The sequence below is a fragment of the Jaculus jaculus genome, chromosome X (genome assembly GCF_020740685.1).
Source record: "Jaculus jaculus isolate mJacJac1 chromosome X, mJacJac1.mat.Y.cur, whole genome shotgun sequence".
NCBI lineage: Eukaryota > Metazoa > Chordata > Mammalia > Rodentia > Dipodidae > Jaculus > Jaculus jaculus.
Window position 1 is genome coordinate 62,137,535 of NC_059125.1, and position 20,370 is coordinate 62,157,904.

General features: G+C 38.9%; 1 protein-coding gene across 2 annotated transcripts in view; it reads left to right on the forward strand.

The window, feature by feature from the left end:
* Kif4a (kinesin family member 4A) overlaps positions 1-20,370 on the forward strand; it is a 101,968-nt gene that overhangs the window by 25,269 nt on the left and 56,329 nt on the right. For both annotated transcript variants that reach the window (XM_004660978.2, XM_045140679.1), the window contains exons 8-10: positions 15,230-15,346; positions 15,977-16,152; positions 17,960-18,021. In XM_004660978.2, the coding sequence (XP_004661035.1) occupies positions 15,230-15,346; positions 15,977-16,152; positions 17,960-18,021 (355 nt within the window). The remainder of the gene's footprint in view (positions 1-15,229; positions 15,347-15,976; positions 16,153-17,959; positions 18,022-20,370) is intronic.

The following is a 20,370-nucleotide window of genomic DNA, read 5'->3' on the forward strand; positions in this document are numbered from 1 at the left end:
TATGCAGTGCAGCTTTTTCCAGCTTTCAGCTTGTCTACATGGAGAAGGTTTGCAGCTCAGCACCAGCTTGATTTCTTAGTGATCTTGCTGCCCAGGCATGTGACGTCTTCAGTAATAGGGTCTTACCATCTGTTACTCATGGGAAACAAAGGGCCTTGCAAATTGCCATTCTTAAAGGCAAGTCTCCCTCTGTTGTAAGGTATTATTTACTACCTGTGGAAGAATAAGAAAGTTGTTATGTCCTCCATCATATTTTTTAAGAAAAATTATTTGAGAGAGAGAGAGAATGGGCATGCCACCACAAATGAATTCCAGATGCATGTACTACTTTTTTCATCTTGCTTTACATGGGTACTGTGGAATTGAACCCAGTCAATCAGGCTTTGCAAGCAAGTGCCTTTAACTGCTGAGCCATCTCTCCAGCCCCTTCCATATCTTCAGAGGGTAGATACTGTCCATCAAATTGTGTTACATGTTATATTACTTAGGGTGAAGAAAGCTTGTCAGACCCTTTAGGAGACATTGGAGGTGATAATCCTGCATATTCTCTCTCTGTCACTCTTATCTTAGACCTATCCTATAACTTAACTTTTGTGAATGACTCTAGTATCTGCATGGCCAAAGACTAAATAGCCAGTGAATTAGATTTGAACATATAGGACATGTGGAATATCTTCAATATACCCTTGTCCACAAATCTGTCCAATTAAAAAGAAATAAAAGATTCTACCAAATTCCCTTGAAGTAATGGCATGAGATTATTTTTCTAACTTTTTTTTCTGTTTTACAATGTGGGTTCTCACTGTAGCCCTGGCTGACCTGGAATTCACTATGTAGTCTCAGGCTGGCCTCAAACTCACAGTCATCCTCCTACCTCTGCCTCCCGAGTGCTAAGATTAAAGGTGTGTGCCACCACACCTGGCAAAGAGAGAATATGGGCACATTAGAGCCTCTAGCTGCTGCAGGTGAATTCCAGTCTTATGTGCCACTTTGTGCATTTGGCTTTACATGAGTACTGGGGATTCAAGTTTGGGTTGTTAAGCTTTACTGGCAAGTACCTTAACCACTGAGCCATCTCTCCAGCCCTATTTTTTTTTTCTAACTTTTCTAAGTATTATTGCCAAATAGATAAAATGGTATCTCTTTTTGATTTCTGCATTTGTCAATGAAAATGAATGTATTTTTATTTTTACACACCATTTGTTGTCTTGATTGAACTACCTGTCAAGGTATTTTTCTCCCTTCAAATAGCATACATAATTAAGATTTCTTGTTAAGTTTATCTGTATGTTTGTTGTGATTTTAAATATAAAACATATTTAAGCCACTACCAAATAGACTGCAAATAAATTATAGGCAGATAATAAATAAGATATTCAATTGAAGTGTAATATGCACCTAGAAAAATGCCCAAATCAGACAGCTAATTGTTGTGTTTGATAACATTTCCTTCAGTGGTATAACCACTGGTAAGTTGCCTATGCTTTAGTAAATTAACCCGAACCCATCCTCTGGATTCAAATGAAAGACCTTGTTTCAGCAAATAGTAATGGAAGAAGGTATCTGGTGTCAGTTTCTGACCTATACACATACACAATGTATATGCACCTACATACATGAACTAACATTACATACATACACAAAAGTATACCTGTGAGAGTCATCCATAGTGCTGCATGTCTTGTAGTTCATTCATTTTATATAGTATTCCACTAACAAATACAACAGAATTTATCTTTTTTCCTGTTGTATTGGTATTTGGGTAATTTCCATTCTGGGCCTGTTATGTGTAGTGCTGCTATGAATATTCTTGTACAGGTATTTTTGTTGAACATATGTACTGAAATGCTTTCAAAAGTGACTCCTTCTGTTACTGCTACTCTCAGAATCAAGTTCCTCTAAAAATTTCAGGGTGCTTAGCAACACTTGTGATTCATTCTTAGTTTCATTTCTTTGGTAAGTTATAACATACCTAAAGAAAAATTTCATAAGTCATGATATAAAATAACAAATAATTGTAAATGGAACAAACAGCCATGTGGCTATCACTAAAGTATGCATATAGTGCACTTACAAGCACCATGCATACCTCTCTCAGCTAGACCACCCTTGCCTCTCCACGTAACCACACTCCTGATGTTTGTTATGACACCTTTGCTTTTCTTTCCTTTTTTATTTTTTTATTTTTGAGATATTTGATGTAAGTAATTGTTATTGCCATTATAAGGCAATATACACAAGAATGATGAGCTGGCATGTGAAACTTACAAGATATTCTGTCTTTACTGCCATGAAATTACAATAAAACAGGACCAACTTATTAACTAGAATTGTATATTTAACATTACCTAGTACTATCTTTAAATGCACTCATGAGATCTTCTAGTAGCTTGCTATAAATGGTAGACAGAGCTTATAGAAAATATAGTATTAGCCATAGGACAAATTTGTACTCTTACTCTTTCCCACCTTTTTTCCCTTTCTCTCTCTTTTTTTGTTTAATTTATTTATTTATTTTTTTTGAGGTAGGGTCTCACTCTAGCTCATGCTGACCTGGAATTCACTATGTAGTCTCAGAGTGGCCTCAAACTCATGGCGATCCTCCTACCTCTGCCTCCCGAGTGCTGGGATTAAAGGCATGTGCCACCATGCCCGGCCCTTTCTCTTTTTAAAATTACTTTTTAGTGTGTGAAATGAGTTTCATTATGACATTTTCATACTTATACCTTGCTCATATTCTCTCAAACTACCCTTCCTTGCACCCACTTCTTATTGGTACTTCCCTCCAAATAATTCCCCTTCTGCTTTTCATGTTCCCCTGCTTTTCTTTCTTTTTTTTAATTAATTAATTTATTTATTTGAGAGCGACAGACACAGAGAGAAAGACAGATAGAGGGGGAGAGGGAGAATGGGCGCGCCAGGGCTTCCAGCCTTTGCAAACGAACTCCAGACGCGTGCGCCCCCTTGTGCATCTGGCTAACGTGGGACCTGGGGAACTGAGCCTCGAACCGGGGTCCTTAGGCTTCACAGGCAAGCGCTTAACCGCTACGCCATCTCTCCAGCCCCCCCTGCTTTTCTTGATAACAATGGCACCTGTATATGTGTGTGTGTGTGTGTGTGTGTGTGTGTGTGTGTGTGTATAAAGAGAGAGAGCGCGCGCGCGAGTGGACGAGCATGCATCATTTAATTTTCCCAATTTAAAACTTCATGTAAATAAAATTATATTGTACATGATCTATTTTGGATGGCATCTTCCACTCAGCACTGCATTTAAGAGTTTTGTTGGGCTGGAGAGATGGCTTAATGGTTAAGCTCTTGCTCGTGAAGCCTAAGGACCCTGGTTCAAGGCTGGATTCCCCAGGACCCACATTAGCCAGATGCACAAGGGGGCGCATGTGTCTGGAGTTTGTTTGCAGTGGCTGGAAGCCCTGGCGCGCCCATTCTCTCTCTCTATCTGCCTCTTTCTCTCTCTGTCACTTTCAAATAAATAAATAAAAATAAACAATTTTTTTAAAAAAGTTTTGTTTATGGTATATATCTATAATTCATTTCTTTGTATAGTATTGTCAGATTACTATGCTACTGTTTATTCTGTCTATATCTGATAGATATTTCAGATGTTTCCAGTTTGGGGCTGTTGTCAACAATGGCCATACAAACCTGGTTCGTATGTGTAAGAATTTTTCTAGGATGAGTACTTATAAGTAGAATTGCTATATCTACTAGATCTACTATTGCTATATCTACTAGATCTGCTATATCTACTAGATTTGGTGTGTATACTCCAAACTACATACATTTCAATTCATGAGACCTTGTCATTCCACATCCCCAGTTGAATTTATAATTTTTGCCAGTTGTGTTTGTGTGGAGTTACACTTCATTATATTTCCAGTTTTCATCCCCCAATGACCATGTGGTTGATAATTTTTCATATGTTGTATTTTTTTCTGTATATATTTTACTTTTTATAAAATGCCTATTCATTTTGCCTTTTTTTTTTTTTTTTTCGAGATAGGGTCTCACTCTAGCCCAGGCTGACCTGGAATTCACTGTGTAGTCTCAGGGTGGCCTTGAACTCATGGTTATCCTTTTACCTCTGTCTCCTGAGTGCTGGGATTAAAGGCATGCACCATCACGCCTGGCTTTCATCTTGCCTCTTTTATATGTTCTCACTGCTGTTTTTTTTATTTGTTTGTTATTTGGGACAAGGTTTTACTTTGTATCCCTGGCTAATCTGGTACTCACTATGTAGCCTAGGGTTTCCTTGAACTCACAGCAATCTTACTGCCCCAGTCTTCCTGGTAGGATTACAGGTAAGAACCACAGTGCTTGGGTTTTCTTACTGCATTTAAAAAGGAATTCTTTATATATTATAGTTTTGGTAGTTATATTTAGTACAAATCTTCCCACTCCTATATGGCTTCACAGTATCTTCTTCCTCATCTCTTCCCTTTCCCCCTGCTAGATGGAACTCAGGACCTTGTGCATGTCAGGTAAACATTCTGCCACTGAACTGCATTCCAAACTCTCACTTTTCTCATTTATGAATGTCACAGTATGGCTTTTTATTTTCTGTGTGCCTTTTTGAAGAATTTCAGGCCCAGTGTGATTGCACATGCCTTTAATCCTAGCCTTCATGAGGCAGAAATAGGAGGATTGCTGTGAGTTTGAGGCCATCCTGGGGACTACAGAGTGAGTTCCTGGTCAGCTTGGGCTAGAATGAAACTCTACCTCAAAAAAAGGAAAGAAATTCAGTACTTCAAGGTATTGAAAATACTCTATTATCTGATGTTAAAAAAAAAAACAAAAAACTTGTGGTATGTATGGTATGGTATGTATGGTGTGATGTGTGCACGTGTGTGTGTGTGTGTGTGTGTGTACACATGAAGGTACATAAGCCCTGTGCACATGCAGGTGAGAATAAAAGAGATCAGGGTCCTCTTCTATCACTTATCTGCCATGTTTCCTTAGCGCAGTGTGTCTCTCTGAACCTGGAGCTGCCAGCTGACTAGCAAGCCCCAGTGATTTCCTAGGCTAACTCAGGGCAAATCAGACCCTTATAGACCCTCCTGCTGAGGAGTCTCTGCAGCCTCTCACATTTAAGCAACACTCTTGCTCATTTCTCCAATTCCTCTGGTTTCAGCTGGGCCTGGGTTGGAGTGCATTGGGTCATTTATCTCCTCAGGTCCTGTTCCCATCTGAAAAAGAAGCAGAATCTCCAATGGAGAGTGAAGTCAGCACTAATTAAATGGGATAACCATTGTTAATTTAGAGAGAATTAAAAGGGTTTAGACCCTCTTATAGTCCAACGTTAGTGGGAGCTTGACAGTGGAAAGCAGAATCATTACCCGGATATGATTCTGACTTGTTTCCCAGTTCCAGATATGGTTTCCTCTCATGTAGTGCCTTTCAGGACTAGATAGGCTAACTGTTTGGAGACAGGCTCTCTTCCAGATTGCAAATAGGTCTCTCCATGCTCTGTGCCAACAGCATATGGTGTCTTCAGCAGTAGGATCTTACCATTAACCTCTGGTGGATAATCAAGTGCTCTGACAGAAGTCTGTCTTGTTTGTTTTGGGAGACCTTGTAGGTCTTTCCCATCAACAGCTTGTTGTGAATGTTAAATGCATCACTGTACCATTTCTGTGCCGCTTTCCACCCTGCACAGGGAACCCGGACCAGGAAGCTAGGAGAAGCACAGAAACAGCAAGATTCCATTGTTTTACACATCTTTGCCAGCATTTTTTGCATGTTTAAAAAAATATTTAGCCAGGCATGGTGGTACACACCTTTAATCCCAGCTTTGGGAGACATAGGTTGGAGAATCACTGTGAGTTAAAGGCCAGCCTAGGCTTCAGAGTGAATTTCAGGTCAGCCTGGGCTAAAGTGAGTCCCTACCTTGAAAAGTCTATATATATTTGTTAGCAGAGAGAAAAAGAGAGAGAGAGATGGTTGTAGAGTATGGGTATTCCAGGGCTCTTTTTGCTGCAAAGGAACACCAAACACCTGTACCATTTTGTGCATCTATCTTTACTTGGATATTATAGAATTAAACCTGGACTGGCAGGCTGTGTAATAAGCCCCTTTAACTACTGACCAATTCCCTAGCCCCTGGTGTGCATTTTCTTTTAATTGAGAGCTTTATTATATGAACATATTGCCTAATGGTCATATTCCTATCAAGTTATACTCTTAAGTTCCCTCTCTTCCATCCACCTTCCACTGAGGGTTCCCCCCCTCTAGTGGGGGTTTTAGTATTCACTGTGAGGTAATGAATATACCAGTCAATCTCTGTGGGGAGGTCAATGCTTCAGTAATTCTTCCTACCCTGTGGTTCTTAAATTCTTTCCATCCCCTCTTTTGAAATGTTCTCTGAGCCTTCCTTGCAGGGCATGTTGTAAGTCTCCATTAGTGCTGAGATCTCTGATTTTCTGCTTTGAGAAATTTTGAGTCTCCTCAGTGTCTACCGCCATCTCCCTGGAGGAGGTTCCCAGGCTGTCATATGAGAGCAGCACTCATATTTAATTTGCTACATCCTCTTTAATGTTTCTTGGGCACTGCTTGCTAACAGGTTTAACAAATTAGTCATTTTCACTGGAATGAGGTAATTTTTAAATGTATTACTGATTTATATTTTTCTGATATCTAGATAGGCTGAGAATTTTTCATGTGTTTATTGGCTATATGTGTTTTTTTTTTTTTTTCAAGGTAGGGTCTCACTCTAGCTCAGGCTAACCTGAAATTCACTCTGTACTCCCAGGGTGGCCTTTAATTCATGCCTCCCAAGTGCTAGGATTAAAGGCGTGTGCCACCATGTCTGGCATGTATTTCTTTTGAATAGTATCTATTTAATTCATTTGCTCGTTTTTAATGATACTATACTTTTTAAATTTTCTTTCAATTTCTTTATTCTGGATATTAACCCTCTATCACATGAAGAGTTTGGACTTCCTCCCATTTTTTTGAGGTAGGGTCTCAAGCTGACCTGGAATTCTCTATGTAATCTCAGGGTAGCCTCAAACTCAAGGTGATCCTCCTACTTCTGCCTCCCGAGTGCTGGGATTAAAGGCGTGCACCACCACGCCTGGCTCTCCCATACTTTAGGTTGTCTCTTCACTGTTGATTGTTCTCCTTTAGAAATAATCCATTTTGTTAATTTTTACTTTTTTATTATTTATTTATTTGAGAGTGACAGCGAAAGAGAGAGAATGGGTGCGCACCAGGGCTTCCAGCCACTGCAAATGAACTCCAGACGCCTGTGCCCCCTTGTGCATCTGGCTAACGTGGGTCCTGGGGAATTGAGCCTCGAACAGGGGATCCTTAGGCTTCACAGGCAAGCGCTTAACCGCCAAGCCATCTCTCCAGCCCAAGTCTTACTTTTGTTTCTTATGCTTTTGAGGTAATATTCAGAAAATTATTGCCTATACCAGTATCTTGAACTATTTTCCTTTTGTTCCCCCTCCCCTCCCATATTGGTCCCTTTTGAGGGTTTTTAGTTTTTATTGTTGTTGTTGTTTTGGGGGGGGGGTTGGCAGAATGAAAGACATGAGTTAAGCTGTCTTTTCTCCAGTGGATTTGTGGCCCCTTTTGGTATAGATAATTTGTTGTTGATGGTGAAGTTTGTTTCTGGAATCTCTGTGTGTGTGTGTGTGTGTTATATTGTTCTGTGTGTTTGTCTTTATGTCAGTACCATGCTGTTTTGGTTATTATATCTCAAAATTAGGTATTGTGATGCCTCCTGATTTTGTATTTTGCTTTAAATTGCTTTGGCTTAGCTGAGTGTGATGGCACATGCTTGTAATCCCAGTACATTGGAAGAAGAGGCCTGAGGTAGAAAGATTGGTTCCAGGCCATTCTGGGTTATAATGAGATCAAAGCCAATTTGAGGTATTTAGCAAGACCCTTGTCTAGCATGAACATAATCCTGGCCTTGATATCCAACACCATAATAAAGAAGAAAAAAATTATTTCTTTTGCTATTTGGAGACTTTAGTTCTTTTATATAAATCTTAGTTTATTTTATTTTAGTTTAGTTTAGTTTTGTGAATGCCTTGGACATTTTAATGCATTGCCTTAAATCTGTAAATTGCTTTGAGAAGTATATTAGTCAGGGTTCTCTAAAGGAATAGAATCAATGGAATGAATATATATTACAAAAGGGGATTTACTAGATCAGCTTACTGTTGTGTGACTGGGGTATCCCAACAATGGCTGTCTGCATGCTGCAGAGGCTGAGAACCCAGTAGCTGCTCAGTCCATGAGTTTGGATGCCTTAGAGTCCTAGACTGGCACTGAAGGCCTGGAGGATTCTTAGAGAGCCCCTGTTTTTCAGACCATGTTGGAAAGCTGAGTAATTAGCTCTGATAGTGTGAATAATGTCAGCAGTAGCAGCAATGAGATAGATGCATTCACCAGGAAGAAGTAAAGGCAGGCCTGTAGTACTTTTTCCTCAGACCTACTTGTGTCTGAGCCACTATGACTCAGTTAATTCTTCCTGAAAATTCCCCACAGACCTGGCTACAGGCATATCTCTTGATTCTCTATCCAATAAAGTTGTTAATTAAAATAAACCTTCATAGGTAGTATGGACATTTTAACAATATCAGTTCTTTTATTCCATAATTCTGGCAAGTTTTCCCATTTTTGGTTTTTCAAGGTAGGTTCTTGCTCTAGCTCAGGAATTCACTGTGTAGTCTCAGGGTTGCCTTGAACTCATGGCAATCCTACCCTGGCCTCACAAGTGCTGGGATTAAAGGCGTATGTCACCATACCAGGCTAAGTTTTCCCATTTCTTAGTGTTGTTCAATTTCTCTCACCAGTTTCATAATTTTCACTGTAGAAGTGTTTTGCTTCCTTGATTTAGTTTATTCCTAGGTATTTTACTTTACTATAGCTGTTGTAATTAAGATTGTTTTCATGATTTCTTTCTCAGCAAGTATGTCATTGACATATAGAAAAGCTACTTAATTTTCTACGTCAATTTTGTATGTTGATACTTTACTGAATTAATTTCTTAGTTCTAGTAGTCCTTTGGTAGAGTGTTTAGGTTTTTTTGTATGTAGAACCATATCATCTGAAAACAAGGATAATATGACTTCTTTATTTTGTGCTTTTTATTTCTTTCCTTGGAATCCTTTCAAATTTGATTTTCTAACTTTATTTTTGGTATATATGACAATAAAATGTCACTTTTTCATATTGGCTTTGTATCTGGAAACCTGCTTTGCTCTCAATTCATAAATCTATCTTCACCTACTTTGTTCATGTCACTAGGTATAAGATGACTGTGTACATACCTTACCCTACTTCTCTGAGCACTGACACTTCATCTGACCCTTCTTTGAAGTTTTCTTGCTTTGTAACTCCTTACTATTTTAGTCCTTTTTCTAACTCACATAATTCCTTTTCAATCTCTTGCCTTTTCTTTTTTTTTTTTTTTTTTTGTTTCATTAGGTTATTACATTCAGCATGAACTCCCAGATTGGGGATGGATATCCACTAGTTGCTGTTAGTTCTTCCTTAGTACCATTGTGGAGACCCACCCACTTCCAGTCTGTCCCTGTTGTTTCTGTAAAGTCTATACCTTAACTCTGTACATCTGGAAAATAGCTCCCTAACTCTGTCATTCCTAGAAGCCACTCCATTCTAAATTTCATAGCTAAGGTAAGTTCCTGAAAATTATACTTCATACATGACACCTGTCCTGAATAGAAACAAAAATGGCATATCACTGCTAATAAGATAATGTCTAAAATCCATAACCAGACCTTCCAGGTCTTTTGTACCCTGATCCCAACCTAGCTCCTCTGTTGTGTTTTGTTGCTTCTCTACCCACTGCATTGCTGGCAGAAATCACCCAACCAAGAGAAGCTTTGAGGGGGAAAAAAAAGGTTTATTTAGGCTTACAGACTCAAGGGGAAGCTCCATGATGGCAGGGAAAACGATGGCATCAGCAGAGGTTGGACATCACCTCCTGGCCAACATCAAGTGGACAACAGCAACAGGACAGTGTGCCAAACACTGACAAGGGGACATTGGCTATAACACCCATAAGCCTGACCCCAATAATACACTGCCTCCAGGAGGCATTAGTTCCCAAATCTCCATCCCCTGGGAACCTAGCATTCAGAACACCTAAGTTTATGGGGGACACCTGAATCAAACCACCCCATCCAGCTTCTTCTAGTTTCTGCATACTTTTATCACAGCCACCTTCTTTTCTTACGCAGAATATATTGTATATCTGTCCCTCACCCTACTGTTAGGTCTGTATAATATGACTTTCTTTCAAGGCCCAGCTTATCTTGAAGTTTTAGACATTGACTTTTTAAACCATTTCATGTGCTTTTTCTTCTCTGAAATTCTATAGTACCTGGAACTGCATTGTCATTTTTTTTTTTGTTTTTTGTGTTTTGAAAAAGTATTTGATAGAGAGATGGGGGCAGATAGAGAGAATGGGCTAACCAGGCCCCCTAGCCACAGCAGCAAACGAAGTCCAGACACATGCACCACCTTGTGCATCTGGATTTATGTGGGTTCTGGACAATCAAACCAGGGTCCTTAGGCTCTACAGACAAGCACCTTAATTGCTGAGCCACTTCTCAGCCCCATTTTCTTTGTTTTAAGGTAGGCTCTCACTCTAGTCCAGGTTGACCTGGGACTCATTCTGTAGCCCCCAGCACATCTTGAACTCACGTGTTCCTCCTACTTCAGTCTAGGAGTAAAGGCATGTGCCACCATGCCTGGCTGCATTGTCATTTTCTAGGCAGGGTAGTATTTTCAGTCCCTCACCCAACTAGAAGGTTCTGGCCATATCAGTCAAATCATTATTTATCCAAGTAGTTGTGTTTCAGATTTCTGTGCATATCTGCATATTCTCTACTAGGTTACTTTTATGCTTCCCATGGCCAAACTTGGTTCCATCAAGCACTTACGCTGAGAGAGAGAGAGTTGATTATGGTACTAGGAATGGGAACCAGGCATTTGCACATTTTAGTTAAGCAGGCCTCTACCACAAAGCTATACCTTCGGCCTTGTTTTTCACCTTTCTTCCTTTTCACTTCCTCCTTCCACATAGAAGAATACTGATGTTTCTATTTACTATAAAACAAAAAAAATCACCCTCCTCTTGCTACTATTCTTGTGCCTTTCCTTTTCACTCTACGCATTTACCACCTCTCCATATTAATCTCATTGAAATAGTCATTTCTGAGGTCTGCCAGTGGCCTAAACATCTGAATCCATTAGGCTGTTTTCAGTCCTTTTCTTATTGAGGTGACTATAGTATATTGTGTATATTTACCTTTGTGGATAATCATTGTCCTTTTCCAGGTTTTTCTCTCATTTTTCAGGATGTTTTTTTAGCTGCCCAGGTTCTGTTCTGGGACTTTTTTTTTTCTCTTTCTATTTGTAATGTCCATCACTCTGTCACCTCTCTTCCCAAAATAGTCTCAACCATTTGGATGCTTATAAGTCCTCTATATACTACCAATTCCAAACTTCTATCTTTAGCCCATATTCCATATAGTATTCAAGGGATTAAATACCTGTGAGAAATCTCATGGAAACTCATCTAAAACTGAGCCCCTCATTCCTCAATGGCACTGTTAAAGCTGCTCTCATTACCTTCAGTGAATAATACCAACATCCACCCTGTCACCCAAGCTAGTGACTAGGGTATCATCCTATGTTCTAACTTCATGCTGACTTCCTCCTCTAATCCCATCACTAACCTACTTTCTTGTCTCAAAACATTCTGTTACTCTAACCCTTCTACAACCTTAGTTCAAGCCATTGTCATTTGTTATGATGATAGCTAGTTTTATAACTGGCTTTCTTACTTTTAATTAGGTACCCTTTAAAGCCATCTACTGCCTGAATATATTTCCAAGATTATGTATCCCTGCTTAGAATTCTCCCAGAGCTCCTCATTGTGTCCCTTGCTGCTTAACATGACCTTGATATTCTAGCCTTCTACCTTGGCCAGCTTCCCTCCTCCTTCCTTGCAACCTGCAAGGTTGTGAAGTGCTGTTTCATCTCTATGTCTGTACATTTCACTCCCTCTGGCCTAAGTGTCTTTGCTCTATCTTCATGTGGACAATTCCATTTTGTCTTTCAGTACCTTTCTCAATCTTCCAGGAGGTCAAGCCAATCATAGGTGAAAACTGACATAATCTTCTTTGAATCCCTTGGATCTGATGTGGTACAGGATATGTCATGGGTCCTCATTAAATACCAAAAAATTATTTATTTATTTAGTGGTGCTAAGGATTGAACCCAGGGCCTTGTACATTCTGGGCAAGTACTCTACTACTGATCCATATGCCCAGACTTTTTTTTCTCTTAATATTTTTCTAATATTTTACTTTATTTATTTGAGAGAGAGGGAGAGAATGGGCATGCCAGGGCTTCCAGCGTTGCACATGAACTCCAAATGTGTGCGTTCCTTTGTGAATCTGGCTTACATGGGTCCTGGGAAATCAGACCTGGGTTCTTTAGCTTTGCAGACAAGCACAATAACCACTAAGCCATTTCTCCAGCCCTGTTGTTTTTTTTTCAAATAATTTTTAATTACCTTTTTTTGGGGGGGGGTGTTTCAAGGTAGGGTCTCACTCTGGTCCAGGCTGACCTGGAATTAACTATGTAGTCTCAGGGTGGCCTTGAACTCACTGCGATCCTTCTACCTCTGCCTCCCGAGTGCTGGGATTACAGGCGTGTACTACCACACCCAGCTCTTCTCAATCTTTTTTAAAATTAATTAAGTTTTAACAATTTTGTACATATATAGAATATATTTTGATCAAATTCACCCCAATACTTTCTCATCCCCCTCTCACATGTTTGTTTTGGACTCAATCCATTTGATTATATTATATCTTTAGACTTGTACCCCCCCACACACACTTTATTTAACCTGTTTTGTGGATGGGACTGAATATAGCTAAGTGGTAGCATACTTGCCTAATTGTATGAAGCCCTGAATTATATCCCCAACATAGAAAGAAAAAAAGAAACTTATGGTGGAGATTGACAGAAGGTCATGATTCTAGGGAGTGCTTGGAAAAGCAAAATTGAGATGACTGGTCACAGGGTTCAGAATAGGTAGTTTAAGGCCCCGAAGAAGCTAATATACAAAGAAGATTAGATGGCATAAATACATTGGTAGTCATGATAAGTAATGGAAATGGTATCCATGAAAAGATAGAGGTAGGAGAATTTGAAATTTGGGACCTGTGTTAGTTTTCATCACTGTGACAAAATGCATGAGAAATTTTAAAGGAAGAAAGTTATATTTTGGCTAACAGTTTCACAGATTTTAGTTGTCTCTTGGCTCCATCACTATGAATCTATGATGAGATGAAACATCACAGTAGGGTGGGCTGATGGAGGAAATTTGCTTGCCTTATGGCTGGAAAGGAGACAGAATCAGCAGAAGAGGTCAGGTGCAAGATAGGCCCTTGAAAGGCACATTTCCAGTGACCCTCCTCCAGCTATGAACTCTTAGATATGAAGACTGCCCTCATGATCCAATGACTTCTCTATAGCGCCACCAGCTGGAGACTGAGGCTTCAATATGTGAGCCTTTTAGGTTTTATGTTCAAACCATAAGAGGATCTTATAAATATATTCATTTTAGATTTTAAAGGAATTTAAAGTATGGTTAAGTAAGTAAAAAAGTAGAGTAGAGCTAACAATAATGATACCATTTATCTTACTTGATTTATACTGCTTTCACAAAATACCTCAGGTTTTTTAGTTTGTAACCAGTAGAAACGTGTAGAAATTTGTTTCTCACAGCTCTGAAAGCTAAGAAGTCCAAGATCATGGCAGCAACATAAGTGGTATCTGGTGAGAGTGTGTTCATTGTGCTTTCTCCTGGCAAAAGGGACAGAAGGACAAAGTAGACTACCTCATTTCTTCCAGGCCTACTATAAAGCATTGACTCCATTCACAAGTGTATCATAGTCTAATCATGTCCTAAAGGTTTTCCCTCCTACTACTGTGGCTTTGAAGATAAAACTTCAACATGAATTTTGGAGGAGACACAAATGTTCAAACCATAGACATAAACATTTGCCTGTCATTTAGCCTTGTTCTAGATACGGCATCTTATTTTATTCCTACCATAATTCAATAAGGTGGGTATATTTGCCTCACTTTATAGCAGAACTTACCTATAATCCTGTAATTACTCTGTAACAGCCAGTATTGAAGTCTAGGCCTATGGAACAAAAAAGCCCATGTACTTAATCAGTATACCATGAACCCTTCCCACTGTAAATATAACAATGAGAAGTCAAATAATTTAGAGAGACCTCAAAGATTATTCCAGTTTTTGAAAAGTAAACCTCAGAATTAAATAAGTAGAGATGCTCTATATTCAGGAGGCTGAGGCAGGGAGAGTGCCATGAGTTTGAGGCCAGCCTTTGCTACATAGTGATTTGCAAGTCAGCTTAGACTACTGAGTTTACTCTGCCTCTAAAAATAGAAAACAATAAATAAATAAACTAGAAAAATAATATTTACCTCTTTTTTTTTGTTTTTGTTTTTTGAGGTAGGGTCTCACTCTAGCACAGGCTGACCTGGAATTCACTAGGTAGTCTTGGGGTGGCCTTGAACTCACAGCGATCCTCCTACCTCAGCCTCCCAAGTTCTGGGATTAAAGGTGTACACCACCATGCCCTGCAATATATACCCTTTTTAAAGCAAAAGAAGTAAGGTATTTAGGTGTGGTGTAAAGAACATAGAATTTGAATGGGATTCTGAAGTGGAATTCTTACCATTTGACTTTAGGCAAGTCATTGAACCCCTGAGCTACTTTCCTTATCTATAAAATGAGAATGGTGGTAATAATGATAAGATCATAAAAACAGTTGTTCATCCAATTTCACAGTATTAATTTAAGGATTTTGATAATGGATATAAAAAGTAAATAACTATGTATGTGGTTGTTGTTATAGTAATAGTTATCTCTCCCTCTCTGCTTTGTTTCCATGAGAAAGGATAAGAAGAATCAGTGGACACAATTGTACAAATCCAACATTTAGACCTTTGTCCTTTGAACTTTACATGAAGAAGCAACACTGTCAGAAAAGGGAATAGGATTAAATGGTTTCATTAGAATTGATGACAATATTTCTATGGGATCTTTTTTCTTTCTCAGAAGAAAGATAAATATATGTTAGATGCTTTACCAAACAATTTGAATTTTGTTTCCTGCTATTAGGTATTAATATTAATCGAGGCCTTCTGTGCTTGGGGAATGTAATCAGTGCTCTTGGAGATGACAAAAAGGGTAACTTTGTTCCGTACAGAGATTCCAAGTTGACTCGACTCCTTCAAGGTAAGTAAGTCCAAAGTGCTTCTAACAATAAGAAAGTGTAACTCAGAATGATAGTATTGAGAAAACAAAGGTTAAACAGGTAAAAAGCTAGCTATTTGGGTTATCACATACATAGCTGTCTAACTAATAAATAGGGTAAATAGCTATTTGGAGTCCAATTTCCAAGATAATGAGAAAATGTCTTTACATATGACTTGAGAAAAAGAAAATCTGTAGTGTGCCAACTGTACTTAATACTTTGTACCTGAAAATTACTTAACCAGTTTCTTCAGTTAACAGGGCTGCCAAACAGAATTCTTTGGACAGTTAAAATCTACCTTGAGGGATATCCTAAGAATATTTAATTCCAATGGTGGCTCCTAAGTTACGTTGGACAGGCCTACTTGTTTTAACTGAATTAACTGCTGAAATGATACTTTCTCTTGAGAATAAGAATGCATGCAATAGGATTCTAAAAACTGTATCAGAAACCTTGGTGTTTTGGGTATTGGTACAGATAGGACAATTGTAATTGAGAATTTTGTTCACTATATTCCTTGAGTTAAAAGTCACTGACTCAAGTAGGCAGCTTTTTCTCACACCCTCCTTCTTTGATTGCATTTCCTTTCATTATTTATTATTCTATTCCAGATTCTTTAGGAGGTAATAGCCATACACTTATGATAGCCTGTGTGAGTCCTGCTGACTCCAATCTAGAGGAAACGTTAAATACCCTTCGCTATGCTGACAGAGCAAGAAAAATCAAGAACAAGCCTATCATTAATATTGATCCCCAAAGAGCTGAACTTAATCATCTTAAACAACAGGTAGCAGAAACTTAAGTATTTATATGAAAATTACAAGTGAAATAAAATAGTAGAACTTCGTTTTCTTTATTCTAGGTTTTCATTTAATGTAAATCCTAATAACATAACATGCTTGGTCCGCATTTAAGATTGGGGTGACACTGAGTATTTTACTGATGAAGTAAGCACTGAGAGAGGAAGCAAAAATGGTAATCAGGGCCAGATACTGATTACTTATATGACTAGTTAAAAATTTGAAACTTGGAAGTATTAAGAGTCACTGAAGGGTTTTAAGTAAGACAGATTATTCCAACAAGTATAGAAAAACTAGATTAAAAATGGTTGTGGGGCTGGAGGGATGGCTTAGTGGTTAAGGCATTTGCCTGCAAAGCCAAAGGACCCAGGTTCAATTCCCCAAAACCCACATTAGCCACATGCACCAGGAGGTGCACGTGTCTGGAGTTCATTTGCAGTGGCTGAAGGTCCTGGCACACCCATTCTCTCTCGCTCTCCCTCTTTCTCTGTCAAATAAATAAATAAAAATAAATATTAAAAAAAATAGTTGTGGCTAGAAATTGGAAAAGAAATCAGGCTACTATAATCCTTGTGAAATAATATGGCCTGAATTAAAGATGGCAACAAGAGAGATGAAAAGAAAATGACAAATTAGACAAAAAAAGTCAAGATGCAACCTTAATAGTAGACACTGTGTATGTGTGTGTGTGTGTGTGTGTGTGTGTGTGTGTGTGTGTGTGTGTGTTGCCTATCCCAGTGCTGTTTGGTTTTAAAAATAGGTGTCCAGGCTGGGGTTTAGAGGTTAAGTACTTGCCTGTGAAGCCTAAGGACCCCTGCTTGAGGCTCGATTCTCCAGGACCCATGTAAACCAGATGTCCTAGGGAGTTAATGCATCTGGAGTTAATTTGCAGTGGCTGGAGGCACTGGCATGTCCATTCTCTCTATCTGCCTTTTTCTCTCTCTGTAGCTCTCAAATAAATAAATAAAAATAAACACAAAAATTTTAAAATATTTTTAAAAAATAGGTGTCCAATAAGAGCTCATTAAGATATGGGCTAGGGAGATGGCTTTGTGGGTAAAAGAATTGCTGTGCAAGATGATGACCTGAGTTTGGGTGTCCAGCACCCACACATAGCCAGACACAGTAGTACATGTATGTAATCCCAGCACACCTACAGTGAAATGGAGAGCAGAGACAGGAGAATCCCTAGAAGCTTGCAGGGCAGCTAACCTGGCATATACAGTAATGACCAACTAGAAATCCTGCCTCAAACAAGATAGAAAGAGGACTGACACCTGAGTTTGTTCTCTGACCTCCATATGCTCACTGTGGTATGTGTACACACACGCATGGATGAGCACGCACACACAAAGTAAAAAAAAAAAAAAAAAGATACTTAGGAAAAAGAGGTAAATCATCTTCTAAATAATAGTTGATAATATGATGCTTATGGTCTTTTTATTATTCAATCATTAATCCTAATGCCTTCTGGAGTACCTAAGACCTATTTGAGAATACATAGGCATTAAGATCATCCTACTGCTAATTGTAGTAACTTCACTGCAAAAGGATAAGTAGATAAGTACCTACTTTATGTATCTTTTTAAAATTTTTGACACTAAGGCTCTCACAATATAGCCTAATCTGACCCAGACCTCACTATGTCACCCAGTCTGGCCGCAAACATGTGATCTTCCTGCTTTCACCTCCTGAGTTCTGGGGTTGCAGGATTACAGTTGTGTGCTGTCGTACCCAGTGATGAGTAGCTTTTGATTGGTAACTACCTGATTGTATTTTCCTTTGATTCTTCAGGTACAACAGTTACAGGTCTTGTTGCTACAAGCTCATGGAGGTACCCTGCCTGGATCTATAAAGTAAGAGTCATAGGTTAATTTTAAGTGTATCTGACTAGAGAGTATTTGTTCTAGTGTTTTGTTTTGTTTTTTTCTTCAGATACCTTGGAATGTCTGAGGGCACTTTGTTTCAAAGAAAGGATTTTACCAATCTTGGTGGCTACTTAGGACTTAACTTATTATCCTTGAAACAGTCTGGTGTAATGGAAAGGGCATGGTTATCTGGCCTCAAGAATTTACTTACTGAAATGCTACTATAAAGAACGCATCTCTTCTTCCCCACTTCTTCATTTGACTGCTTAGTTGTATCCACATAGATGCAGTAGATACATGGATATTCATTTTAGTCTGTGGGTTAGCAACCAATGCTGTCGTTTAATTTATTGCTTTTATTTTCCACATTTAAGTGAGTGAATTGTACCTTAAGTACACTTCAATTTTAACTCTAGAAATGCTGAATACAGGGTTAACTTAATGTCAGATTCCTTTTTAAAATTTTTTTTATTTATTTTTATTTATTTGAGAACAACAGACAGAGAAAGAGGCAGAGAGAGAGAGAGAGAGAGAGAGAGAGAGAGAGAGAGAGAGAGAGAGGGGAGAGAGAATGGTCACGCCAGGGCTTCCAGCCACTGCAAACAAACTCCAGATGTGTACACCCCCTTATGTGTCTGGCTAATGTGGGTCCTGGGGAATTGAGCCTTGAACTGGGGTCCTTAGGCTTCACAGGCAAACACTTCACCACTAAGCCATCTCTCCAGGCCATCAGATTCCTTCTAAATAAATCAACTGTCCTATTCCAGTTCTACCCATTCCTTCCAACTCCATCCAGCTACTGACAGTCCTGTTAACAGATTTACAAGGTATCTTGAGCCTAGGAGAGAATAGACGCAAGATTCTCCCACTGTCTGAGGCCCATCAGTGGGATTCCAGCCCCTCCCAACCATGTTTTTGGGAAATAGTGATCCAGATTTTTCCCATCTGCGCCAATGGGATAGTATAGGCTCCTAGGTTAGGACTTCAATGCTGAGACCCCAGGACCAGCTCAACAGCCACTCCAGGTACTCTAATCTAAATCCAAATGGCCTCACTCTGTGCAACTCCTACTCAAACCACTAGAATGTCAGCCAGGTCCTCCAACCTTTGCACCTTATTGTGGTACATGAGGGGAGCTCAGTGTTTTTTGTTTTTGTTTTTTTATGAAGAGAGAGAGTATGGGCACACAAGGGCCTATAGTTACTGTAAACTATCTCCTGATACATGCACCACTTTGTGCATCTGGCTTTACATGGATACTGTAGAGTTGGACCTGGGCAGACAGGCTTTACAAGCAGGTACCTTTAACCACTGAGTCATCTCCCCTGGCCTAGAAGCTCAGTCTTATAAGTACACAGAAGGTAGCATAGGTAGGGGTGGCACAGAAGAGACTTACTATGGTTAATTTTATGAATCCTCCTTTCCTTATTTTATTTTATTCATTTTATTTTATTTTATTTTGGTTTTTCAAGGTAGGGTCTCACTCCAGCCCAGGCTGACCTGGAATTCACTATGTAGTCTCAGGGTGGCCTCAAACTCACGGCAATCCTCCTATCTTTGCCTCCCGACTACTGGGATTAAAGGCATGCACCACCACGCCTGGTCCTTACTTTATTTATAATTTCATTCTCCAACAGTAATAAATACAACTCCCCTTATCTATAATCTGTTTATCTATATGTTCAATTCTAGTATACATATAAAATTATATCAGAATTGCTAGTCAATATGATTGTTAAATTTACAGAGTTGCACATCTGTTACCACTATCCAATTTTAGAACATATTAACCCAGAAAATCCCTTTTGCCCATTTTATCTTCCTCCTATTTAGACTCCCATCCCAAGGAAAACACTCATCTGTTTTCTTTCTGTATAAATTTGCCTACCATAGACATTTCATATACATGGAATCATAAAGTATATGATTTTTCTTGGGTTCTTTGGCTCATGCTCTTTTCAGGATTCATCCAGATTTATAACATGTAGCAGTACTTCATTCCCTTTTATTGCTGAGTAGTATACCATATCTGAATATACTATATTTTGTGTATCTGTTTGTCATTTGATAGACTTTCAGGTTGTTTCTACTTCTGACTATTGGGAATAATGTTGCTGTGTACATTCACTTGAAAGTGTTTATGTGGACTTAGGTTTTCACTTGATATATAGCTAAGTGTGTAATCACTGAGTCATATGTGTAACTTTTTTAAGAAGCTGCCAAAGTGATTATACTAGTCATTCTCCTTGTGCTTACAGATTTTGATTCTTAGTTAGGAAACCTTCCTCTCTATCAAGGTTAAAAAAGAAACCTGTGGCCGGGCGTGGTGGCGCACGC